Source organism: Ambystoma mexicanum, chromosome 3p (assembly GCF_040938575.1).
Source record: "Ambystoma mexicanum isolate Mex_15411 chromosome 3p, UKY_AmexF1_1, whole genome shotgun sequence".
Classification (NCBI taxonomy): domain Eukaryota; kingdom Metazoa; phylum Chordata; class Amphibia; order Caudata; family Ambystomatidae; genus Ambystoma; species Ambystoma mexicanum.
In genome coordinates this window covers 800,416,865-800,443,937 of record NC_090925.1, presented here as the reverse complement: position 1 = coordinate 800,443,937, position 27,073 = coordinate 800,416,865, and the positions used below count along the sequence as shown (strand labels likewise).

Here is a 27,073-nt window from a genome sequence, read left to right as displayed (position 1 = left end):
ATCCTAACCCAGGCCGGGGATCCTTTGTTCATCCGTTTGGCAGGCTTCTGACCAGAAACCCTCTATCCGGCGCCACTGAGTCTGGTGTGGGTCCGTTGTGTGGGAGGGGGAGTAAGACCCCTGGACAGGGTTGCCTCCGCAACCCATGTTGCCCTCTATCCTGATAGGCTGGAGGGTCTCCCGCCAAGATGACCACTCCACTGTGTGAGTGACAGCTAGGCTGTATGTATGGGGATCATTTTGCATAAAAGCAGGGTCCCGAGTACTGGAAGAGCAAGACGTCGCCACTAGAACTAAGAAGCTGAAGAGGAGAGAAGCCAAAGACATCTGCAACGACTGAACCACAGGTGAAGCCCTGCTGCAGCGTCCCACCACTTTTCTCCACACGACAAGAGGAGATCTTCATCTGAAAGAGCCTTCTTCCCTTGAGCTGGTGGGGCCAACCAGTTTGTCAATGGCCTTCCCGAACCTACCGTGGTCGAATCGCCAGTGCCCTGCACTTGGAGACCGGATAGCCAGGCAGCTATCGACCCGGACCGCGATTAAAAGGAGCGTACCTTTTAAACTTTGTTTGGCAGCACCGCGGCTGTTTTCATCTCTGGGTAGTGCAGTACCTCGAACCTTCCTCCACGACGAGAGCCTCTCTTCCTCTGCTGGACCCCTCAAACTGCAGGAACTACCAGGAACAACCGCCACCGCAGGAGCCACTTCGTCACTTTAAAGGTACATTGTTCCGCCAGGCCACCCTTTCTTCGCGGTAGCACTAAAGGTGTTTTAAATCCTTTACCTACCTGTTGGGTTGGCCGCCCCCCTCTCTCAACATTGTCTTTCGCCCTCTGCATCCACCTTTACAAAATCGTTAACCAAAGACTTGACTGCAGCTACAAGAACATTTTGCTCCTGGGCCCTGGCCCTGTACCACTGACTCTGGCACAGGCCTACTGACTCTGGTTATATTTGTTAAATCTGCCCTCTCGAGATTGATTCCCCATTCGAACTGTGTGGTGCACCTCGTTCTTATAACTACTCTTTCATTCCCACTGTTTAATCTTGTGAAATGCCATTTTGCTCAGTTTTCATTTAGGTACTGCTTATACTGATGCATTGTCTTGCTCTAGCTGGGTCACAAGTTCATGGGAAGTGTTACTAGGGTGTATAAGAAGCTATTTCTGAATAACTTGTGTTTTCCCTCCCTTGTGAGAAATTGTCAGAACATCCCTTGTATAGCTTTCACTGTGCCGTTTTGCTCAGTTTTCACTCCGGTTCACTTGGCCTACAATTTATATAGGGAGTGTGTATATTTTTCCTTGACTTAATTTACCTTGCTTGATACTTGTGATACATGTGTTTTCTTGGAAGTGTATAAAATAATTATATAACTATTTTGTAATACAAAGATTTGGTCAGTGTTTCCTTGTACCATAGTACAGTAGACCTATTGTGTAAACCCTGAATACTGCTCATATCCCTCTTGAGATAAGTCTGACTGCTCACCCACAGCTACCAACTAAATCTTTGTGGTACAGACTGATACCAAAGGGGATTTATTGCTCTCACCTATAGTCTTAATCTAGTGTAGTGCTCCCTAAGGGAACTGCACAGGATTCTGCCTAACAGAGGCCGGCTGGCGAAGTTCGTCAGCATGTGGGAGTCCATCTCCACCAACCGTCGGATGCTGGATGCCCTGGCCCACGGGCACACTGTCGAATTTCTAAAGAAGTGCCCCTGCATTCCTCCCGTGGCCAGGAAGGAAAATCATGTCCCTCAACTGCTGTTAGAAGTAAGGGCGATGCTCAAGAAAGGTGCCATTGAGCTCGTCCCAGAGAGACTCTGGGGCTCCGGAGTATACTAAAGGTACTGCCTTGTCAGAAAGAAGACGGGCAGGTGGCACCCCATCCTGGACCTGCGCCAGTTCAACAAATGCATCAAGGCCCAAAAGTTTAGGATGGTCACCCTCCAGCACGTGCTGGGACAGCTGGAGGAAGGCGACTTCCTATCGTCGCTGGACTTGGAGGGTGCTTACTCCCACATCCCCATTCTAAAAGGACACCGAAAGTTTCTCAGATTCGTAGTCCAAGGGCGGCACTACCAATTCAAGGCCCTGCCATTCGGATTGAAGTCGGCGCCCAGGGTATTTACCAAGTGCCTAGCACCAGTGGCAGCACGGCTGCGCCTGCGGGGGTTCCACGTTTACCCCTACGTGGACTGTTAGCTCATCCGTGCAAGGACAAGAGAACTCGCCGTCGAGCACACAGCGAAGACCGTCCAACTGCTCACGGATCTGGAATTCTCCATCAACTACTCGAAATCCCGCCTGGTTCCGTCGCAGGTCGCACTGTTTCTGGGAGCCAAGCTCGATACAGTGGCGTGATTAGCCTCTCCGTCTGAGGAGAGGACGAAGGCCATCTTGGGCAAGGTGCACGCCTGCTGGCCACGGACGTGGCCAGGGTGAGATCCATCAAGTCCTTGCTCGGAATGATGTCCTCATGCATCTACCTGGTGCGCCTTTGCAGGCTACGGATGCGTACTCTACAAGAGTTCCTCGACGCCCGTTGGATACAAGCGACGGGCAGCTTCGAAGACAGGATCACGTTCAACGAGGATTTCCGACAAGCGATTCGATGGTGGGGCACCCGCGCGCATCTCGCGGCGGGCAAGGACTTTCAAACCCCGGCACATCAGGAGACTGTGACGACGGACGCTTCCCTGGAGGGATGGGGAGTGCACACTGGAGATCTCCACGCACGAGGCCTTTGGCTCCCGGAGGAGAGGTCACTCCACATCAACATCCTCGAGCTCCGAGCCGTGTTCTGGGCCCTCAGGTCGTACCTTCCGTCCCTCAAGGGCAAGGTGGTGAGGATCTTCACTGACAACACCACCACAATGTTCTACATACGGAAGCAGGGAGGCACCAGATCCCCAGCCCTATCCAAGGAGGCCCAGGATCTGTGGCACTGGGCCGTCAGGGGATGTTTCTGGTACCCTTCCATCTGGCAGGAATAAAGAACACCATCGCCGACTCACTCAGCAGGGAGCTGCCCTCATGCCACGAGTGGGAACTATGTCAGGATCAAGTGGATCGACTTTTCCAATGATGGGGCAACCCCCAGATAAACCTATTTGCGACAGCGACGAACTCCAAGTGCCAGAGGTTCGCCAGCAGGTTTCCCCAGCCGAGGAGCATGGGCGATGCTTTCTCATTCCCCGGGGACGGCCTGTTCCTGTATGCGTTCCCGCCCATTGCCGTTGCTGCTGCGACTCATCAACCAGCTCAAGAGGTCCCGGTGCAGGATGATCCTAGTCGCACCGGCTTGGCCGAGACAGATCTGGTTCCCGGACCTTCTGGACTTGTCAGCATCCCACCCAGTCCAACTGCCGACGGACGCGGATCTCCTCTACAGAGAAGGAGGTGCCATCCTTCATCACGACCCGGGGTCGCTGGACTTGCAGTCCTGGCTCCTGCAGCACTAGAGATTGGAGGGTACGATATCCCGGCGGACTGCAAGGAGGTGCTTGCAAAGGCCAGGGCGTCCTCAACTCTCGTGCTATGAACACAAATGGAAGAGGTTCTCTGTCTAGTGCCGTGTACAGAAGATTAACCCCCTGTGAATTACGGCCCCTCAAGTGCTGCCGTACCTGCTGTCGCTGGCCAAGGTGGGGCTGGCTCATGCCTCCATCAAGATACATCTAGCGGCGATCTCCCGCTACACCAGAACTACGGGACGATCATCTCTGTGGTCTCATTGCCTGGTGAAGAAGTTTATGAAGGGTCTATTCCGTTCATTCCCACCGGTGAAGACTCCGGCCCCGGCGTGGGAGCTCAATGTGGTGCTGACCTGGCTCATGGGGGCGCCATTCGAGCCTCTGCATTCGGCACAGTTGAAATTCCTGTCGTGGAAAACAGCGTTCCTGGTGGCCATCACCTCCGCACGACGAGTGGGAGAGATCCAGGCCCTATCCTGCAAGCCTCCACACTTGACTTTTCACAAGACGAGGGTGGTGCTGAGGACGCACCCCTCCTTCATGCCCAAGGTGCCGTTGGACTTCCATCTCAACAAGCCCTTGGTGTTACCAGTTTTCTTCCTGTCGCCTTTGTCGCCAGCCGAGAGGACTTTCCACTTGTTGGATGTAGCTAGAGCGCTGAAGTTCTACGTGGACCGCACAAAGAGTTTTCGGAAGACATCACAGCTGTTTGTGAACTTTGGACCTGTGAACAAAGGGAAGGCCCTCTCGGAGGCTTCCATTTTCAGATGGCTCTCCGGCTGCATCATGCACTGTCACCGGTTGGCAAATCGACCGTTGCCCGGCCATCCGAGAGCCCATTCCACCAGAGCGATCGCTGCTACCACAGCGTTCTTGTCTGGCTTACCCCTGCTGGACATCTGCAGGGCTGCTACGTGGAGGTCGACGCACACCTTCACGAAATTCTACTGCGTCGGCCGGGATTCCAGGGAGGAGTCAAGGGTCGGCCAAGCAGTGCTGCGCAACCTCTTCGCCTGAAGGTGGGCCTGGTGAGGAGGTAAGAGTTGCTTAATGTTGAGTTGTTGTAATGCTTAATGTTGAGCCTTGCCACCTCCCGTGGTGTGCATGTGTGTGCCAGACCCCATGCAGGAGAAGGAACAAGTTATTTACCTGTAACTGTTGTTCTCCAGCATGGGTTCGGCATGGATTCACATCCGAACCCTCCCTCCTTCCCCACTGCGGCTCTTCCCTTGGTCCTACTGCCACTTTACGTGCTACCAAATCTGAGGATGGCTGGCAGGGGAGGGGCTTAGGGAGAGGGCAGTCATTGGCTGGGGGCAGTATGACCCAGAGACCAGTGATTGTTTACTACTGAGAAAGACAGATCTGAAACAAAACTGATACTGATTGTTTCTTTACCGAGGATTCCCAGCCTGACGGGGAATATTCGTAAGCATGTGAATCCATGCCAGACCCATGCTGGAGAACAACAGTTAAAGGTAAGTAACTTGTTCCTTTTCAAGCATGCCCCCCCCTTGCAAGCCATCCCTGGTGGTCTACTGAACCTCACCCCCCCCAATGAAAACCCATTTGCCCCTTCCTACGGGCAGATATCTGCCCCCTTGTAGGCCTGCATAAGGTGCCCCTGCCACCCATTTGGGGTGAGGGCCACCAAACATTGTGGGACAGGCCCCCCAGTGGGTGGGGCAGTAAGGTTTGTGCACCCTGGGGCCAGATTGGCACACCAATGTGCCCCTCTGTGCCAAGGCAGGTTTGGTAAACAAAGAAAAAAATTGAAAACGGCAGGCTGCACTTTAGGGTGGGCTGAGGGGCACCATACACTGCTGGGGAATTTCGTAATGTGGAGGGGGGGTGCACCTCTCCACCCCCACCCCAATTGAAGGGGCCGCGCATCTCATGTAGCCCTCCCTGGGGGCAGATGAGGGGGGGGTCTGTCCTGCACTCCTCCCTGGGCTCAGTTGTCCCTTCCTAGGAGCAGATATCTGTGCCCAGGAAGGGCTGCATGACATGGCCCCTACTCCATTGGAGGTGGAGGGGGTCACCGCCCCATCCCATTAGAACATTCCCTGTCGCTTTGGGGTGCCCCACAGCCCCACCATTTTCACTTTTTTGGTAACCCAACTCCCCTTGGCGCAGAGGGGCACATTGGTGTGCCAATCTGGCCCCAGGGTGCCCAAACCTTACTTCCCCACCCACTGGGGGGGCCTGTCCCACATTTGTTGGTGGCCCTCACCCCAAATGGGTGGCGGGGGCACCTCATGCATGCCTCCCTGGGCCTCCTACAAACGGCTGTGTGAGGTACACCCCCCTCCATTTGTTGTCGGGGGGAGAGGGCCACCAAAAATTGTGGGGCGGTAAGGTTGGGCACCCTGGGGCCAGATTGGCACACCACTGTGCTCCTCTGCGCCAAGGCAAGTTTGGTAAACGAAGAAAAAAATTGAAAATGGCAGGCTGCACTTTAGGGGGTGGGGCACCCTACACCGCTGGGGAATTTCGTAATGTGAAGGGGGTTCACATCTCCACCCCCACCCCACTTGGAGGGGCGGCACATCTAATGTAGCCCTCCCTGGGGGCAAATAAGGGGGGGGGGCTGTCCTACACTCCACCTTGGGCTCAAGTGTCCGTCCTAGGAGTAGATATCTGGGCCCAGGAAGGACTGCATAACATGGCCCCCACTCCATTTGGGGGGGTGGCTCACCGCCACGTCCCATTAGAACATTCCCTGTCGCTTTGGGGTGCCCCACAGCCCCCCCTAAAATACGTTCCACCATTTTCACTTTTTTCCTTTGGTAAACCATCTCCCCTTGGCGCAGAGGGGCACATTGGTGTGCCAATCAGGCCCCAGGGTGCCCAAACCTTACTGCCCCACCCACTGGGGCCTGTCCCACAATTTTTGGTGCCCCTCTCCCCAAATGGGTGCCGGGGGCACCTCATGCAGGCCTCCCTGGGCCTCCTACAAACGGCTGTGTGAGGTACACCCCCCCCCCATTTGAGGTGGGGGGGAGAGGGCCACCAAAAAGTGTTGCACAGGCCCCCCAGTGGGTGGGGCAGTAAGGTTTGGGCACCAATGTGCCCTTCTGCGCCAAGGCAAGTTTGGTAAACAAAGAAAAAAATGGAAAATGGCAGGCTGCACTTTAGGGGGGGCTGAGGGGCACCCTACACTGCTAGGGAATTTTGTAATGTGAAGGGGATGCACCTCTCCCACCCCAATTGGAGGGGTGGCGCATCTCATGTAGCCCTCCCTGGGGGCAGATAAGGGGGGCATCTCATGCAGCCCTCCCTGGGGTCGGATGCCCCTTCCTAGGAGCAGATATCTGCCCCCAGGGAGGGCTACAAGGGGTGCCCCCATTTCCCCTTGGGGTGAGGGGGAGAGGGCCACCCCCTTTTCTGTAAAATAAATCCCTGGTGGCTAGTGGCCCCCCCACTCCCACCCAAATCTCCCTTTTTGCTTTTTTTTTCTTTTTACCCCCTTCCCTGGGGGCAGATGATCAGCCATCTGCCCCCAGGGTCTGCACATATGTGCCCCCGTGCTTTGAGGGTTGGGGGGGGGGCTGCTTACTGTAAGCAGCCGCTACCTCCCCCCGGCATTCAAAGACATCCCTGGTGTCTAGTGGGCATTGCTGGGCGCGGATCGAGCACTCTACGCCCTATCCGTGCCCAGGTGAGAAAGGTGGAGACTCACCTTTCATTTTCACCGCAGCAGCCCGAAATGGCTGCTGCTGTGAAAATTACTTTCACTTTCACGTCCGCGTGCTTTATGCACGCCGACGTGAAACTGAAGGTAATCCAGCCCCCTGGCAGTTAGGGGGGACCTTCCCCTCACATAGCCCAGGGATGGATTACTGTTTTGAGCGATCCTTGCTCTGCAGGGATCGCTCAAAACAGAGTGCCAAAAAGGACGAGTTATCTCATCCTTGGCACCCTGGAGGGAATTCCAAGGACGAGATACCTCGTCCTTGGCACTTAAGGGCTTAAACCACAGTCTTTGTTGGTTGCATCTTCCTCGCATTCTGATGGCAGGAATAACCCTATGTAGTGCTCTTTGTTCGGGCTATTTGCAGAACTCTCAAATGTTAGCTAACTGAATCATATCCAGTTTGATGTGTGTCAGATGTCTGCCTGACACCCAAACCCCAATCCCAAACCCCATTCCTACTCATTGATGTCACAAATAGTTTGGCTGGTCAGCCATGATTGGATCGCTGCAAAACGTTGAATCCTGCATGCCTAGGATAGAAAGGCTGGTTCCTTTGTTTATATCTTGGGCTATTCCTCAGTTGGCCACTGGAACTTGAGTTCAAGGATACCGAGAAACACAGCCTCCCATTATTCTATACACTGACTGCTGCGAGTCTTGAGAAAGGTTTCTTGTAACTGGAAACTTATCTAGGTTTCATTAGTGCTCATCCATTTGCAATCTTGTTGTAGGATATAGCTTGTGGCCCTGTCACTGCTGGTGGTCATCGGACAGAGCTAGATGGTGGGGGCTGAGTAGTCTTTTTTTTTTCTTTTTTTTTATTGTAACCTTAGTTTTTTTCCCAAATCTTTTATTACATCCAATTGAAGGAAAACATCATTCATTATTTCATACGGTAACAAAGAGGAAAAAAAAAAGACATAATTCAAACCAAAGTGATACAGGGATTGCCAAAGTTAAAGGGACTGTGCAGACAATTTCAGTCTTCTTACTTCACTTTTATACTAGATTCCAACTCTTATTATGCAATCAATTCAAGTATTTTATCCATGTAGTCAACCACCGCACATGTGAGTTTGATGTTATTGCCTGTTATCGCATATGACCTCCACTCTTCCATATTATTGTTTTTTGGAGCAAACCGTCCCAATAGTCTAGATATCACTGTTGCGGTTGCCCTACAAGTATTTTATTGATTCTGGGTGTTGCTTACAGTGGCGACAAGAGTTATCTTTTGTATTTTTGTCGCGTCTTCGCCACAATATCTCTTTAGTCTTGAGTGCATTTAGTTTGAGTCTTAAGAACTGTTCTCTTTGATGTCTTGATGGGCAGCTTACTGGATATTTTGGTTGTCCCTTCAGACTAATTCCACCAGTACCAAGGTCGAGAGCAGTTGACAATCCAGCTGCATTTTTCAATTTTCTTTGCCAATTGAGGGCAGGCAATTAAAAGTTCTTAGTTTTATGTCAGCTGCTGTTAGTACTTTTGTTCTGACTTGAGTGTCGTGTAGCCCGGTGATACCTCCGTCCCCAAGTGACGCACAGGGGAACCTAAAAGAACCCCGCTGTGCGAACTTTGGAGCCACAGGTGGGAGATGTTGCTTCCCGGATCCACGGAACCTCAGGAACGCCGATGCTGCTGCAGAAAGAACGGGGTTAAGTACCAGGCAATTACAATAGAATACAAGAATCACAGGGTCTGAAAGATCTTACCTATCCGGTGTTTGGAAAACCCAGGAGACCTAGTGAAGGAGGTTCGAGACTCAGATGAGAGATAGTCCCCAGAACAACAGGGACCGGAGTCACACGTGGGTACAGGACAGCCCACCTTAACCAAGGGCTTGGAGACGTAGCGTGAGCCCTCAAAGGGCAATGGCGTAGTGCAGACAAACAAAGTTCAAAGGGATGATCCGAAGGCAAGTGAGGGACGGGCCGAGGTTCAGCGATGAGTCAACAGTTCCCAAGCAAAGGTACAAAGGATAATCCGAGGGAGTCCAAGTGAGTGATCCAAAGTCAAGGTAAACCAGAAGAGCAAAAGTCCAGACGTAGCGCCAAACGGAGTCGAAAGACAGCTGAGAAGCGGTGAGTGCTCCGTGCATCAAGCGTTATGTACTGTGCGCTTCCGAGTCACGTGACGCCCTCCATCGTCACGTGGGAAACGCCGCTCTGAGTCACGTGAGCGGACGACTGTTCGATGCGGAAGCGTTCTGCCGCCCCTTCTGCTGTGTGCTCTCCATGGCAACTGCCAATGCAGGAAGGGCTGCAACCGGGCACGTACATTGTACCTGGTACGGAGCTTTCGGTCCTGTGGGGTAACCAAATCACGTGAGTCTCGAAACCTGGGGGGACTAGTGTGGGAAACCGGGGAAGGTGTTGTGGGGGTACTAGCAGTGTTCTGATGTGCAGAGGAGCGTCTAACATAGCCCCCCCCCAACGGCCCACTACCCCGTGGGCAGGACGGGTGATCCCGATGGAATCGGGACACCAACCGAGGAGCGTTAACGTCCAGGGCAGAAATTCAAGAACGCTCCTCCGGGCCATAACCCGCCCAGTCCACCAAATAATGGAGCCTACCCCTAAACCAACGGGAACCCAGAATAGCCGAGACTTCAAAGACATCAGGAAAGGCCAGGGACACTGGGGCCCCCGGGGCACAGAGACGGGAGGAAGCAGGGCAAGGCTTGAGAAGGGAGACATGAAAAACGGGATGGATGCGCCAAGAGCTCGGGAGAACCAGGCGAAAAGCCACAGGATTCACAACCTGGGATATCCCATACGGCCCAACAAAGCGGGGCAGAAGTTTCCGACAACCAACCAGGCGAAGGTGACGGGAAGACAACCACACCCGGGAACCCACCACAAGGGGAGGAGCAGCCAAGCGCTTGCCATCAGCACGGGACTTCATGGAGGCCTTCGCTTCAGTAAGGTGGACCAAAGTACGAGCATGAACAGCAGACAGATCCCTAAAACAAGCTGTGGCAGCAGGATTCAAAGAGGCAGAAGCGTCAGGGACAGGCAAGACCTTGGGGTGCTGGCCATAGAGGGCGTAGAAAGGAGAGAGACCGGTAGCAGAATGAGCTGCGTTGTTGTAGGTGAACTCGGCAAGCCGCAAAACACTCAACCAGGAGGACTGCTGCTGTAAGATAAGGCACCGGAGATACTGCTCCATAGATTGATTCGTCCTTTCAGTCTGCCCATCAGTCTCGGGGTGATAGGCCGAGGAGTACCTGGTATCAATGCCAAGCAGCTTAGTCAAAGCTCGCCAAAAACGAGACATGAATTGCGACCCTCGATCAGAGATAAGGACAGAAGGAAGCCCAAACAAAGAGAAAACCGATTCGAAAAACAAGTCAGCCAGGACCGGGGCCGAAGGGATCCCTTTACAGGGGACAAAGCGAGCCATTTTGGTGAATGTATCCACCACCACCCTGATGGTATCAAAACCCCGCACCCTGGGGAGGTCGGTCACAAAATCAATGGTCAAAGTGTGCCAAGGTCTCGGGGGAACCGGTAGCGGAAGCAGCAGGCCAATTGGGCAGCCCCTGGGCTGTTTGGCTTGAGCGCAAACAGAGCAGGAGTTGACATAACATTCCACGTCGCGCTTCATAGAAGGCCACCAGCACCAACGCTTTAGGAGATCCATGGTCCGCTCCTGACCGGGATGGGCGTTAAAGGGGGCATCATGAGACCATTCAAGGGCCAGGTTACGGGTGTCGGGCGTGGGAAGAAACAGACGATCATGCACGAAAGGCAAGCCGTCACAATACACCGGATCCCAATCTCGCAGATGGTCAGAGTGACTGCTCGTCCATGTTCGCACAGAATCCAACAATGAGAGAGAGGGAGTACAGAGACAGATCACGTGACTCTTGCCTAGAAGAGTATCAGGGAAGGTTGGCAATGAGACCCCACCCGGAGAGCGTGACAAAGCATCCGCTTTCCCATGAGTAACCCCAGGACGATGAGTGATGTGAAAGTCAAAGGCGGAAAAGAAGAGGTGCCACCGGATCTGTCTGCTGTTGATGGACTTCAGGGAGGCCAAGTCTTGTTGCAAGTTCTGATGATCGGAATAGACAGTGATTGGATGCCTGGCCCCCAGGAGATGATGGCGCCAGACACGAAAGGCGTCGATGACAGCCAGAAGTTCCTTCTCCGTCACAGTATAATGGGCCTCAGTACTGGAAAACTTGCGGGATTGGTATGCCACCGGGTGCAACTTGCCCGTGGTCGGACAGGTCTGGGACAACACCGCACCGAGGGTGAAGGAAGAGGCGTCCGCCTCAACTATGAATGGGAGTTCGGGATTGGGGTGCTGAAGGATTGGTGCGGTGTTGAAAGCGGTCTTCAGAGACTCAAAGGCTTCCTGATGTTCCTTCCGCCACTGATAGGGTACCTGAGGGCTAGTCAGCCGTGAGTGGGGCCAGAATGGGGGAAAAGGACGAAATAAAGCGCCTGTAGAAGTTGGCGAAACCCAAAAAGGCCTGCAAGACCTTGAGCGTCTGAGGTATCGGCCATTCTAGGACCGCCCTCACCTTGGATTCGTTCACAGACAGGGCCCCAGGGGTGATGTGGAAACCCAGAAACTCAACAGACGTCTTATGGAACTGACATTTCTCGGGTTTGGCAAACAGCGAATGTTTGCTTAGACGGGATAAGACCTTCCGGACATGCTGCACGTGGTCATCTAGATCTCGCGAAAAGATCAGGATGTCGTCCAGATAAACAACCATGTACACGTCCAGAATGTCCCTGAATATGTCATTCATAAAACGCTGGAATGTGGCCGGGGCGTTGCATAAGCCAAAGGGCATGTCTAGCTATTCGTACAACCCGTAACGGGTGCAAAAAGCAGTTTTCCACTCATCGCCCTCACGGACGCGCACTAGATTGTATGCGCCCCGAAGGTCCAGCTTGGTAAAAACGGAGGCATGGGATAAGCTGTCCAGGAGGGGGATGATCAAAGGGATTGGATGCCTGTCCTTTTTAGTGATGGCATTAAGGCGCCAGTAATCCACGCAAGGGCGTAGATCCCCCTCTTTCTTGGGAACGAAGAAAATAGGGCTTGCAGCTGGTGAAGTAGAGGGACGGGTGTGGCCTAGTCGTAAGGCGTTCTGGACATACTGCTTCAGAGCCTGTTCTTCCGAGGGGGACAGAGAATAGATCCTACCCTAAGGAACAGCAGAACCCGGGATGAGTTCAATCGGGCAGTCATATGGTCGGTGTGGGGGAAGCACCTCGGAAGAACCGCGATCGAACACTGATTCGAATGCCTTGTACTCAGGGGGAATTCCGCTAACCACCCCTCCAACAGTATGGGAATCCACAACCACTGATCCACCGTCATTCAATGTGAGATGAGCGGGAGCTCCCAGGGCCCGTGATGGAGTATCTGCTTCCTGATGGGCTGGGAGGCAATAGCTCTGGCAGATATCTGACTCAAAGAGGACCGTGCCTGTTTGCCAATTAATGAGAGGATTGTGCTCACGCAACCAGGGTATTCCTAATATGATACCGAACTGGGGTGTGGTAATCAGGTCAAAACTTAGCGTCTCTGTGTGAATGTCTTGTATAGTCAATAAGAGGGGGGCAATTTGGTGCCTAACGGGACCAGAGACTAGAGCAGTGCCGTCTACAGCATGGACAGGTTCGGGTCGGGTTTTCACCACTAAAGGTAGATTGAGAGAATGGGCTAAAGCAATGTCTACGTAGTTCCCCGTGGCACCAGAGTCAATGATGATCGTGACTGCGTGGGAGATATCCTCAGACATATCGAGGCAGTCCAAGGACCTTTAGCCAGAATTTTCCTTCAAGCACTCTCCATATCTTCTGGTCAAGGTTCCACCCTGCCTCAGCACCAAATGTTTATGGCAGGTATTACTATTTGTAGATAAAATGTCAGTACTGGTTGAGTGGAGAATTTTCCATAATCTCGGTGTAGTTTTGCACCTTGAAGAGCCAATATTGTCATACGATCTGTCAAGTTTTGATACCATGGTTCTTCGCAGATCGAGGTGTTAAAAACCACTCCTAGGTATCTTATTGAAGGGGTCAAGCAGAGGGTTTCGTCTGCTACATACCATCAGAACGTTCTGTTTTTTGTGCCCGCTTGTGAGCCAGTTGTCATTATTTTTGTTTTCAATGTGTTTATTTCAAGATCATTTTGTAGTAGATAATGATGCAACTTGTTTAGAAGGCACTGAAGACCTATATGAGTACAATCTAATAGTACCAGGTCATCAGCATAGGTTATACAGCTCATCGGTTGGTTATTTATTTGTGGAGGGAAACACTGTGCTTGGTCCAGAGCGGCAGGTATGTCGGCTATAAATAGTTTAAACAGCTGTGCTGCTAGAGCACACCCCTTCTTTACTTCTTTTCCAGTTCTTATCTCGTTTGATAGTTCTCCCTCATTGTTCACCCGAACACGAATTGAGGTATCTGTGTGTAGGGCACGCACAGGAGCCAACAAGTCGTCTGGACATTCCCATCGAGAAAGCTTCTGCCACAACAAGTCTCGATTAATACTGTCAAACGCCTGTCTCATATCGACAAATGCCAGGAATAGTTTATTTCCCTTCATCGCGTCAAGTTTGAGTATGTTTAGTATCAAAAGGTTCACCTCGGTCCCAACTCCTTTAGTGGACCCAGTTTGCCGATCGTCACAGATTCTCGCAGTAACTGCCCAATGTGCTAACTTCTGTTGTAGGAACGCTGCAAAGACCTTCCCAATAGTGTCCACAAGTGCAATCGGGCAATAGTTAGACGGCTCTGCCCGACTGCCCCTCTTGAAGATTGGGACAATCACATCCTTTAACCAGGAACTCGGGACAGCTTTAAGGGCTGCGATCTTTTTAAATAAGGCTTTGATGAACACTGTCCAGCTCTACTTATTCTGTTTTAGCATCACATTAATGACACCGTCCGGACCAGGAGCCCGTAAATTTTTGAAGTACTTGATGGCGTCATAGATGTCCTCTTCAGATTCTTGTACATTCCAGGACTTGTTACAAATGGTTGTTCTGGCAGACTCCAGTCTCTTTGGTTTTCTATATACTACCCCAAAGTAGGATTCCCATTCGGCAGCTGAGATTTGATTTACAATTCAGGGATTACATTTTGAAGTCTCCTTGTTCAATATTGCCCAAACCTCTCTTCACTTGTGTTTCACAATAAGTTCCAGCATATGTTCACCTCTTTTTGGGTCTCGAATTATGGCATGCTTTGTCCTTCAACTCCTGAGCGTGACATTTTCACCAAATATTGTAATAGCAGAGGAGCGTAATTGATGTCATGATTTTGTTCGTCGAAGAGTTTATCGTTTAGTTCTTGTATTTTATGGTCTTGAATTCGTAATCGGTTGCCGCCAGAATTTACTGTTACTGGCTCATAATAGAGCTGAACTTCGAAGGTTTTTCTCATTCATAAGCAAAGAGAGTCTCAACACATTATGTTCGCTTTTGTTCTCGTAAAGCACCCAGAGCTCTATTTTGTTGGATAGATTGTTTGAAGCCCAGATATAATCTAAGATTTTTTGATTTTGTTCTTTGCTCAAAGTGAAGTTTGGTGGGACGTCGCCCTTGACATTGCCATTTAGCATTGAACAGTTGCGGCATTGTAGGGCAGAATTCCATCTTTGTCCTCGAGGAGAAAGATCATTCCACATCATTGTGATGTTGATTTTCATCTTCTGTTTTTCCCTGAACCAAGAGCAGTTCAAGTCTCCACACACTATTATCAATAGATTTGTATACATTTCCGTATATTCGTCAATCATGGTAGTGACTGATTTGATGAACTCTTCGGCGACAATCATGTCAGGGTTCCAGTAACAGTTTAGCAGCAACAAATGGGAATGCTCATCAAAATGGGGTTCCCTTGACTCCAATATGGTTCCCTGCAAAAACAAATTAGGATTTTTTGACTCAAGGACTGACCACCAGTTGTTCATGTTTATCATTGTTAGTAACCCAGAGTATGGCCGACCCAAGTCATTTTTTCTTGCAGCGTTTAAATACATGGAATAACCATCTTTCATTGGCGTCTCCCTGAGGCATGTCTCTTGTAGATAAATCGCGAAGTTGTTTTCTAGGCTCACTGCGAAGTCGTTAAATAGATGCTGAAAGCCCCTTTTGTTCCATGAAATTAACACACAGCGTTCCTTGGCTACGGTATTTCATGGTTGTATTTGTTGACAATAATCATCGCCGGGGTTTCTGTCCCAGGCATTTGATCCTTGAGTTTTTCTTGGATTCGAGGGTTGACAAGTCATACTTCTAAGATATTCGTGCCTTTCTTCGTTAGTTACTGCCTCTCTGTTCCCCAACACACATGAATCGGTCTCTTCTGAGTTTCGGTCGTGGGGTTCGGTGGTGATCTCGAACCCAAAGAACAGTAATTCATCAGTAGCCTCGAGAATTGTTTTCTTAACTGCTTGGGATTTTATGTGAAGTAAGACTTGATCAGAACGCTTCCCAGTTGCATATTCAACAATCTTGATATCCTCGGATTCAATAGTCCGTAAGGCCGGAATACACTTGAATAGTCTCATAACGTTTCCACGGTTTAGATTTATTTCCTTGTCATCTGTTTGTATGTTTTGAAGATTCAATTTTCTGTGGTTTGTTGAACAGCTTCCCTTTGTGTTTTTCATATCCTTATCACTGGAAAAAGCTTGTTTCTTCCGTTGGCTTATTGTTCGCTTTGGATTCAGTTTTGTTTGCTCATGTGTCTTCAAAGGCCCGTTCGAGCCATTTCCTTCTGCAGCCTATTTTAGAGCAAACCCCAAGATTTTCTTCGGTTGACTATTAGTCAGGATTGTTTTGACAGGTGACTTTGGTTCAGCACCCAAGGCTTGCTGCCCTGACTCGAGGTGACGCCTTCGCAATCCGTGTCGTCTTCAATCGAATATGTTGATAGGTCACATAGATTTACCGAGATTGATGATGAATTTGGGTCTTTATCCTCCGACTCATCTCACAGATGTTTACTCAAGTTTCGATGATGTTTCACTTTTTGAATTTTCATTGGTTACAGACTCACCACTCTTTCTTAAGGGCCTAGTAAAGAGGCCTGGTCTTGGTGGGGTCAACAAATTTCGTATGAACTTTCTCACGTTTGGGCATATTCTCTTCGCTGGGTTATTTTTTAGTTTTGGTTTCTTCTGCTCCCGAGAAACACTGTGTGTATTCTCCAGCTCTTCACTTGTTTGTTTTTCTGCCGAGAAAATGCCGAAAAGACTGTTGTCTTTTTCATGTTAACATCTGTTGATTTGGGTCCTGAAAGCTCGTTGATGTTTGTATCTTTTTTTGGCACAGGGTCCATATTTGATGTTTCACCATCAATTGCACTGGGCTGGCTCGGATTTAGATCGTTTGCTCGTGGAGATTGATGATCGTGGGCATCGGTCGCTATAACTACCTGTTCAGTAGTGGTTCCAATAGAAACAGGTGTTTGGGAAGATTGTTTTACTTGGTTCCCTTCCGATGCTTTGATGTAGTCCTTAGATTGCTTTTTTGACGGATCATTCAAAGTTGCTCTTGCAGTTGTTATTTTAGGGGGAACAGTCCTTTTACAGCACATTTGAACTGGTTTCTCACGCTCAGTATGTCTCATCCATTTAACAGCTTCCAATAGGACTTCAGTGAGATCGTTTTTAGATGCTTGATCTCTAGCAGCCAGCTCACTAAGTCTCTGTTGCCAACACAAGGTTAGCTCAGCTCACTAAGTCTCTGTTGCCAACACAAGGTTAGCTCAGCTTCGCGTTCCAGCTGATTTTAAAGAAATCCAGTGAAGCTTTCCATTTTCGTTATTTTGGTAGTAAGATTCTGTAACATTGCTGCCTGGTCTCTGGAAGCCTCATTCAACAACTCGTACAGTTTAAAAAAGGGTATGAGTGCTAGTGATGTAGCAGCCAGAACATTATTATGGATTTGTATAGCAGCAGCAGTTGATAAGTTTGTCTTGTGGCCAGAGTCAAGCGAGTGGTCTAGCCCACTTGTTGATGTGTTTTCTTTGTTTTGACGTCTTCCTGAGTTCTGTTTGTCAGTTTGTAGTCTTTGAGCAGGGACTCCTGCTTCTACACATCCTGATTTTTCAAGTGATGAGGAGCTTCTTACACCTTGTAATGGTACTTGACTCTTAGGCCACGGCATTGAGTCACCATTGTAATTTTCGGCCGAGTCTGAGAAATTGGATATTCGTTTGTCGCTAATCTGTGCAAAATTAGAAAAGCTTGCACATATTTTTTCCTTAACCATCAGGTAATCAGCTTTTAAACGCTCTGCCAATCTTGCTTCACGAGCTGCAACATCAAAGTTCACGTCTTCATCGGGCATAGAGATTGATTCCCTTCATTCCGCTCTTGTCCTTGAAACTTCTTCCGTCCTACTTGTGTCCCTTAGTGAGAGTGCAGCATTCAAGTCATTGGCAGAATTATCCGGTACTCTTTTGGTTTTGTCATATTGTTCGATATTTTGAGATCTAATAGGTTCGAGTACTGGAGGAGCAGCCATTTATGTTACTTCAGGCACTACATCCTGGATTACAGGTGGTTTATTAGTGCCCTGGAGTTTACTGATTTCGTGACCTATTGGTACCTTGGCAGGTAGGTCATTTGAGTTAATTCCACTGATCTCGTGCATCGCTTCATTTGAGCAGTTGAAAGTTTGCCTCTCGGGTCTTTTTGACAGAACAGTGATGTCTAATATTTCATTATCCGTTATGTCAAAGGGGGTATAGAACTCAGCTGAATGAAGGTCTTCACCACTAGGAGGGGGCAGTGAGTTAGAAGTTATGTCAGAAGAAATGATGTCAGAGGAAACCTCTGGAGCCGGACCAAGACCTTCCAATGTTACTAATTCATTTTGATCAATCGTAGTGAGGCTCGTCCGAGTTAATGCAGCATCTGAGTTAGTATTCAAGGTTGCCGCTAGGTTATCTATGTCGGTCACCTGTGGGGACGGTGAGTGAGAACTAGCAGCAACACATGAATTCGAGACATTAAAGTTATTTCCGTCATTTGCGTGGAATTTCGATTGTGTGACAGGTTTTCTTACCTTCGGTGTGAGAGATCCAGCTTTCATTACCGACCATGGATTCAGCAGTCGCCGGTGTTGCAGGATTATTCTCCTCGTAAGAGGACCAGCATTCCACGTTCGATCCTGTCGAAGAGGCTGGGGACGCCATCTTCGTTCTGCACCTCACGCGACCCGTGGCTCGTGTTCACACAACTTTACTAGGTGAAGTTGCATTGTGTTGTTCCCACAGTGCAGTGTGGGCCGGCAATCAACCCACAAAGCTCGGGTTGGCAGGAAGTTCAGTTCACACTATAGTACACGTCAAAAAGGCGTGGAACATCGCTGTAGCTCCTCTGAGATGACTGTGGTAGACTAGTTAGCACGTCAATCCACTTGTTCTGCTCGCATCGAGTTTGATCTTTGTGCTAACGTATTTTACGAGGGATGACAGCCGTCAGCCAGCGAAGACAGCTAAGACTCAGCTGCGACTCCGCTGTGCGCTCCTTGCACCAGAAAGGCTTTTTGAAAAGCTGGCTCCTCCAACGCCAACAGCAATGGGGAAAAGACTCTCATAGCACCTGATGAGTCAAGCAGCAAAGTCTCAGCTGCGACTCTGCTGAGTCTTCTTGTCCTGCTTGCATTGCCTGTAGCTTGCTGCTCATCCTCTGCCTTTTGCCACAGATGGCCCTAATAACACACCAACGAAAGCGACTTCAAAGGTTTTTATTGATTTTACCAAGTTGGCTCGAAGGGCCGTCCCTCCTTCTCTCGTCTAGATATAGCAAGTCCATCTCTGACCCAGGTGTCCTTGGTTCACAGCTTAGGATCTACTGATTATTAACTCCTTCAGTTTAGGCTGTGAGGGCCTAAAGGCAAGTGCCTTATCTATTTAACCTCTGCAGAGACTTCCTAGTTGTGACCTACTCTATGCCCCAGTTAGCTCTAGGGGACGTAGTGGTGCCTTCCAGGCACTCGTGCCCAACTCTGTCTTCTTCCTTTCCCACCCTGATGTTCTGCTCCCTTACGCCTACATCCCCTTTCCTCCATACTGCATGGGCGTCCCTCGCTAGGGACGGGAAACGGAACCTTTTTCACCAGAACAAATCTTCTTCCCCTATAAATTTAGAGGCACACAGCCTTGGGAGCATGCGCTCCCCTGACTCCACCACCACTCCTCAGTCCTCATGTCCGCGTTGAGGGGAACGGGCCGTTTCCACCGGCGCAGGTTGAACTTGATCACCCGTAACCGGCCATCCTTCTCATGTCTGTGGCAATGCAGATGGCACGGCCTGAGGTGTCTATATGTGCAATGGTGGACTCCATGATGTCATGGGCCACCATTTTAGCTTCTGCCAGCCCCGCCTTGAAGCGTGTCCAACTGTGCACCAGGAAGTTCTGGAAGAAGTTGGCTTTTTCACGTGAAAACCTCTGGTTAATGGCTGCAAGTTTGGCGTCTGCATTAGACTGCAGAAGGTGCAATGAGGTGTTGGAATAAACTTTTTTTCGTACGCCTCCAAGATCTTCTCTTCCTTGCCTAGAAGCGCCGAAGATGAGGTAGCCGAGGACGACTGAGGCTTGGAGTAGAGTGAGGCCGTAGCAATCACCCAAGAGTGTGGCTGAGGGTGTGCCGACAGCAAGAGTGGATCCCCCTGCAGTTGCCTGTACTTGGCATTGAGGTGCAGATTGGTAGGCTGTGCCGAATGGGGTTCATGGCTCCATTCTTACTGGCAGTGCCTTACACAAAGCTGAAAATGAGAAGATTGCAGCTGCACTTCGCAGCCTCCTGAGTATGCAGTGATAGAATCGCTGTAAAAATATCCCCCTTGCAAAAAATCGCGTCAAAAATGCTGTGGTTTGACCAGGTAAAGGTGTACCCCATTATACCATTCCACCAGAATGTATTACTTCAACAATCAGGGTGGCACCCGGTCTCCTCCCGTATGCAGCCTCGCAGTCAGCCGTTGGGAGTGGGCTCTGGAGAACAACATTCACTTGAGCGCAATCCACCTCCCGGGGGAGTCCAACCTGGAGGCGGACAGACTCAGCAGATTGCGTGCAGACAATTACGAATGGCAATTGAACGATCAGATCCTCCAGGGGATCTTCAACTGATGGTGGGCATCACCAGGTGGATCTTTTCGCCACCTGGTACAACACGAAGTGCCCTCAGTTTGTGTCCTGGCAGGGACAGGGCCTCGGCTCCCTGGGCGACGCCTTAGTTACAATGGAACAGCATCAACGCATATGCAGTTCCTCCCACTTCCCTGGTCTACAGGGTGATCTGCAAGATAAGGGTGTCACCTCGGCATCATTCTGATAGCTCTGTGGTGGCCTGCATGACCATGGGTCTCAGAGCCGCTCAGCCTCCCGGACCAACCTCTGATTCACCTTCCACTGGACCCAGCTCATCTTCTATCGCAACGGGGAGTCAGGGTCATCCACTCTGCCCCACAGAAGGTAGCCCTTGCAGCGTGGTTCCTGAGCAGGTCACACTAAAGCATCTATGTCTGTCACAGGCTAACCTAGACTTCATACAGGGCGCTAGGAGCGATGCTACTAGGAGCCAGTACAAAGCAAATGGACTAGGTTTTGCCACTGGGCGGAGTCAAAGGAAGTTGATCCGATTACTTGCACGTTGGACGATGTGCTATCCTTCTCTGCACACCTCGCTCACTCAGGGATGGGAAGGGAAGCACAAACTACTTCCGGCAAACATGCATGACCAGGCTATCGGAGCCAAGCCCACGGCAGTCGCGTTCCAGGCGCACGTTCCGTGGCAGGTCATCAGCAGGGCAGCCAAGTGAGCCACTCCTTCGGCCTTCTGCAAGCACTACTGTTTGGGTGCCGGCTCTAGGTCAGAAGCGGCTTTCGGACAGTCAGTATTAAGGAACTTGTTTTCTTACGAGGGTCACCTCCACCCTGGGGTTACATTCAGTTGTAATCACCCATGCAGTATGGAGGAAAGGGGACGGGACGTAGGAGTAATTATAAGTTACTCACCGTATTTACTAACATACTCCTAGTCCATAGTCCCCTTTCCTCCATATGTACCACCATCCCCCCCACACATAAAACTGGTGTCTTTTGGCAATGGTAATATTGACGATGCGTCAATGGGGACTGAGTGGTGCCAGTGGGCGGAGTCAGTAGAGCGCATGCTCCCATGGCTGCGCCCCCGCGCCTCTAAATTTAAAGGGGAAGTCGATTTTCTTTTTCTGGTGAAAAAAGGTTTCTGTCTTCCCGTCTCTAGCAAGGGACGCCCATGCAGTATGGAGGAAAGGAGACTATGGACTAGGAGTACGTTAGTCATTACGGTGAGTAATGTATCATTTATCTCTGTCACTCTCTTCCTTCCTCCACCTACTACCCTCTCCCTGACGCCACCCACCTTCTCTCCGCTCTCTCCCTATGTCTTCCTCCTCTGCCCCTCCAATGTGTTTCCCTCCTTCTATAATCTACCTCCACCCTCCCATCTTACTCTTTCCTGCTCTCTCCTGCTACTCTGCCCTCGCCACACTACTGCTCTCCACCTCCACGCGCTGAATGTTCTCCCTTTCCACACTACTACTTCTACTTTCCTCTCTCCACAGTACTACTACTCCATCCCACCTTCTACTATCACCCGCCTTTCACTCCCTCATTTACCTTCCACTCACTTCTTACTCTAACACTACTACTTACTGTTCCACTACTACTCTGACAGCCATTACAAAACAGTACCACTTTCTCCCTGAAACATTTCTTAAAACTGCATCCATAATCCTGTCCACTGTTCCCTCCTCCTCCTCTGACCTAACCTGAACAACCCACACCTTCATGTTTCCTGTCCACAACTTTAGCCTACCCTCCCTCTTTATCCCATTAGGCCACCGGACCGCCAACAGCATCAATGCAGGTGCAAGGCTGTTGTCCAGCAGTACTTGCATTGGGTGCCAACCTACCCAAGATGCTCTTGCTGCAGTGTTTGACAGGAACATTAAGCAGTTCAGAAATGATTTTGCCTTTATTTCTCTATCAATTTACCATAGAAGGAAAACACTTTTCCCTATTTTCTGTGGCTAGATGGTTAATAAGTTTCACTTGCCACCTATAGAATCTTAGCAAAATGTAAGCAATGTTTAAAGAAGCACTAATATGTTGATTGGTATTTGTAAATCGTTTACATGCTGTAGTCAGTCCATCCATCAACCCCAATGAACTGGTGCAAGTTGTAGCTTTAACCCCGAATATGTTTACAATGTGGGAAGGACCTGTGAGTAGTGGCAACAGTGGTGGGGAGCTGCCTGTCCCGCAGTACTACAGGCATGCTCGAAAATAATTGGGCCATGGCTCCCATTTTTGTAATTTCTTTGTTTTACAAATTATGCGTTGGTGCCTTGCATATAGATAAAATCATGAGGGTCTTGCTCTATCATTACGTGGAACTGTGAATCTTATCACTGTATATCTAAATTGCTGCAAGGACCCAATTCCATCAGAAGAACCTACCTTTGCACTGATGGCCCCTGTATGACCTCCATAGCAGCCAGTATTGCAAGTAGGCTTCCACAGCTCCTTGGACCTACCCTGAGTTGCTGGTCATCTTCAGTTGGGCATGTGATGCTCCTCTGTATGCCCCTTTCAAAAGCCGTGGAGGTAATGATAAAGGTGTAGCCAGGTAAGGTTATACAAAGCTTTATTCTCTAACAAGATCCTTCTGAGCGACCCCCAGCTCCCTGGGCACGCCAGCTCCCTCAGCGCAATATAACTGGCTTCACTAGAAGTCCTTTCACAACAATCCACGTTGCAATGCAGTCAGCACATGCCAGTCACCTACAAACATTCCATGTAACCATGGAGCACTGTACAACAACCCCTTCACATTCTTGCGTTGCACAAAAGTCCTTTGTTTAGAGCCATCCCTCCACTCTGGATGGTGAAACCTTGGACTGAGAAAATTCTGTTCCGTAGTCCTGATGCCCCAGCTGTGTGGCTGCCCTTGACTTGCCGTAGAGACCTATACGTTTATACTTTCCTATCCACAGCCTACCTTTTGGCTGCCATGCTGTTAATGGAAATATTTCGAACTCTGTTTCAATCCCCTTTAAGTAACTTAAAACATTGCTTCCCTTTGAACTCTGTGTTCCTCAAGGGACTTGAGTCGAACTTTTAAGACATTTGTATACATTTTCAAACCTTTGCTTTTTGTTTTTACATTCACATTTTTAAAGCTGTATTGTGTGTTTAACCCACATACACGTTAAGTTGCTCTGTTTGGGGGTGAGACCAGTGCCTTACACCTGTCTCCTTTTTTCCTAAGAGTGAAGCCTTATTGCTCAGTCTATTTTTTTACCAGTGAGTTTGTTCTAACTTTGTGGAAACCCTGCAAAATCATGTTGGTCTTTCTCAACCCATCTCTAGAGGAATTCAGAAAATACCTCATAATACCTTCTAACACCTCCTAATACAGCCTTGCTACTCATTTCCTCAGGCATGCATATGGAATTCACTGACATTACTGGGAAAATTGTATGAATACACATACCATCTCATAGGATAAATACTGACACTGACTTGCACTACTCTAGGGGCTATGCTAGGTTTCTCCATTTGGCATGGCGCTGTTAGCTGGTTTACAGTTGTTTTGAGGCAAGGTCTGGAACCATGTTAGGCCCATAAATGGTGGTAGTTTGCCACTATCCCCTGAGAGGTGGCTGCCGGTTTCAGTCCACTATCGGAACCAGTTCAGGAGACTGCCTTTTGTACTCATCACGTTTAATTGTCTGGTGGTCAGCCTAAATATGAATTATGAAAATGAAGATTTTAAATGACAAAAGAAAACAATTACATTTGGGTATCTCTTCTTTTAAAGAAATATCAGAGTTATTCGGAGGAAGCTTAAAGACGTGTCTGAAAGAGCATTATTGGATCAGGATAGAAGCCTATATATGTAAGTATGTCATGTGTGTGTTTGCTACAGTTTAACACTATAAAATAATACATTCTCAGTACATTTTTAATACCACAGTAAAAATAGTGGACTTGTATTTTCTGGGTTTGTGTGCTTGTTTGATAAACCTTTCTTTCAGGTTTGTGTAAATAAATCATGTATACATGCCTGCCGTATGAAAAATGTGAGCTTGTTGCAAGTGGTCCTCTTTGGGTGTGGCTTGATGGCTAGAACGGTGGACGGACATTCTTCCCCGGGTCTGTGGGTCCTTTCCTCTAACCCGCAGAGCTTTTTTTCAACCTCCTCCGGCCTCTCTGAACATCAAACTGGATGCCGCGCAGCATGCAGTGAGGTGTAGTGGGAATTATCTCGGTGTCTGTTGGAAATGGCAATGGCAGCGGTGCACTCCCACAACCGAAACAATAATCGGCAAGTTTATACTGATTTTGACCAAATTGTTGCCGGTTTCAGGCTGGGCTGTTTGCACCTCGAGCAAAGTGCGAGGTGTGGTTGAGGCAGTCTTTGCATGACAATATTATACCCCTTCTCTGAAGGAGTGGGTCGAATTTTGTGGCCCTGCTTTTATCCTCATTATGGCCACCACCAGAGCCAAAGCCAGGAAAATGCCCACATTACTGGTGTCTTTAGATATGACCACCCTCTCCCCCCACACTCCCCTGGTAAAAACAACTGTTAAAAGCATAATGGATCACAGGAATTTTATTATTTCTAATGTGGAGACCTTCGGTTTGGAACCAACAGACGCCCTGAGGAATAAGGTCCTTGCATGGCTGCGCCAGAAGACTGGTCCGGGTGTAGTGAGAATGTCTGATCTTAAAATGATTAAAAGGATTAGGATTGACCAGGGGTGTTCCCAGAAATATAAAGAGTTTCCAGAAAGATAAAGACTGTATATTGGAGGGTTGTGGCAGAAGTAACTTGCCTTCGTATTTGCCCTTTGTGTGGGCCTTTGCAAAGCATCATCAGACATGAAATTGGTAGTGGATGTGGTACATTTGTAAAACTTGATCACTACTGCTTTGTCTCTACTGTTCTTCTGTATGGACTTTATGTATTGTATGTTTTGTTGCACTGTATACTGGTATGTTTTCTGTATTGTCACGCCCTGATGCCTGCAGCCTCTGGTGCAATATGAATACATGAATAAAAATAAATAAATCGAAAACAAATTGATGTGTTCCTGCTGAAAGGATCTGAAATCCTAAATGGTACAAAAAGTTAGATGGAATGTACACAAGTGACTTTTGATCCACTTTCTTGTCCATCAATGAACCTCCTTGTTGGTCTCGATTCCATAGATAGTACGATTGGTGCAGGCTTTAGGCATTCTATTACATCCATTACATTAGTCATGTCACCTTTGTGTTATTGTAGTCTGAAACAAGTTTGAGATCATGGGAACTGCTACAAGGGTGAAACCAATCCAATGTATTGTTACTTGTAAAAGGTAAATGCACTAGTATATGCAAGGACTCAATAAGCAGAATCCGCTGTTGCCAACAGGAGAGACCGTGAAGGGTAATCCCTTGGGAAACTGCTCTGGTGCCTTTGTATTTAGCCACATTCAGCTCCATGGCATACATACACTTCAACAGATCTTTCAGATTTAGATCAAGCAAGGAAGTGACCGAAAGATATTGGATAAAACATACGTTCACCCTATTGACACTTTAATTGTTCAGTTCACCACTGTTACCTGCAGTTGTCGTTCTCCTTGCTCCAGGCTCTTCAACCTTTGGCTCTCCAGATATTTTGCACTACAACTCCCATGAGCCCACTTCATTGACTTTGCTGGATAAGGCAGATGGCTATTATAGTCCAAAACATTAGGTGAGCCGAAGGTTTCAGACCCCGGTTCTATCTGAACGCTGAAGCTGTGCTACCTACTTCCATACAGTATGTAAAGGTTCGTCAGTCGGGTGCCCTGACTGCCTTCACTATTTAACCAATCTGTTGGGTGCTGTTTCACATGATGGAAGATAGCTGCCACTGTGTGTGAGTTGCATATACAAGCTTTTTGGATCATGGTGCATATTTCACCCCATCACCTTGTTCTTTACCTATTTTCTTCCCCCTGAACCTTTTCTCAGCTGCTATGTTCTCCGCCACAAATCTACCTCCCTCCTAGTCTCCAATCCTAGCAATAGTCAACAGCCAGTCTCCCCTACCTCCCTTTTTTTTAAAACTTTCCACCCTCTTCTGCTCCCTGGTTGTTGCTAATCCCCTAGCCGTTTTGCAACTCTCACAACACAAGCTATCTTCCATGGGTGAGGTTGGAAACAATCAATTATCAGGTTGGGAGGACAGAGTTTCAATAAAAGGGGTAAGGCCGGTGGCTGTGATCGTGGTGAGCCGAGTTGACTGTTCATGTGAATGATCCTTACCTCTATACCTTTTAGTAGTCTGTCAATAAGCCTCTGCCTTTAGAATGGTGTGGGTGCCCATCTAGTGATGAGAAGATCACATGTTTCTGCATTGAAAAGGTTTGGTTCTAAAACTTCTCAAGCATGGGGTCTGGGATGGATTCAAATGCTCATGAATATTCCCCGTCATCAGGCTGTGAATCTTTGGTAAAAGAAAAACAGTTTCACTTTCACTTACAAACTCTATTTCGAGGGGATTGGGTCCTCCGACGTATTCCATATCTATGACAGGTAATGTCCACAGCTGTGCTGCTTTGGAAAATCAAGCCTCTGCCTTTAGAATGGTGTGGGTGCCCATCTAGTGATGAGAAGATCACATGTTTCTGCATTGAAAAGGTTTGGTTCTAAAACTTCTCAAGCATGGGGTCTGGGATGGATTCAAATGCTCATGAATATTCCCCGTCATCAGGCTGTGAATCTTTGGTAAAAGAAAAACAGTTTCACTTTCACTTACAAACTCTATTTCGAGGGGATTGGGTCCTCCGACGTATTCCATATCTATGACA

The 27,073-nt window shown here is 49.0% G+C and overlaps 1 protein-coding gene across 3 annotated transcripts in view; it reads left to right on the top strand.

Moving 5' to 3' along the window:
* Window positions 1-27,073, top strand: part of GSS (glutathione synthetase) — a 912,719-nt gene that overhangs the window by 691,821 nt on the left and 193,825 nt on the right. For all 3 annotated transcript variants that reach the window (XM_069651814.1, XM_069651815.1, XM_069651816.1), the window contains exon 8: window positions 24,046-24,123. In XM_069651814.1, coding sequence (XP_069507915.1) covers window positions 24,046-24,123 — 78 coding nt within the window. The remainder of the gene's footprint in view (window positions 1-24,045; window positions 24,124-27,073) is intronic.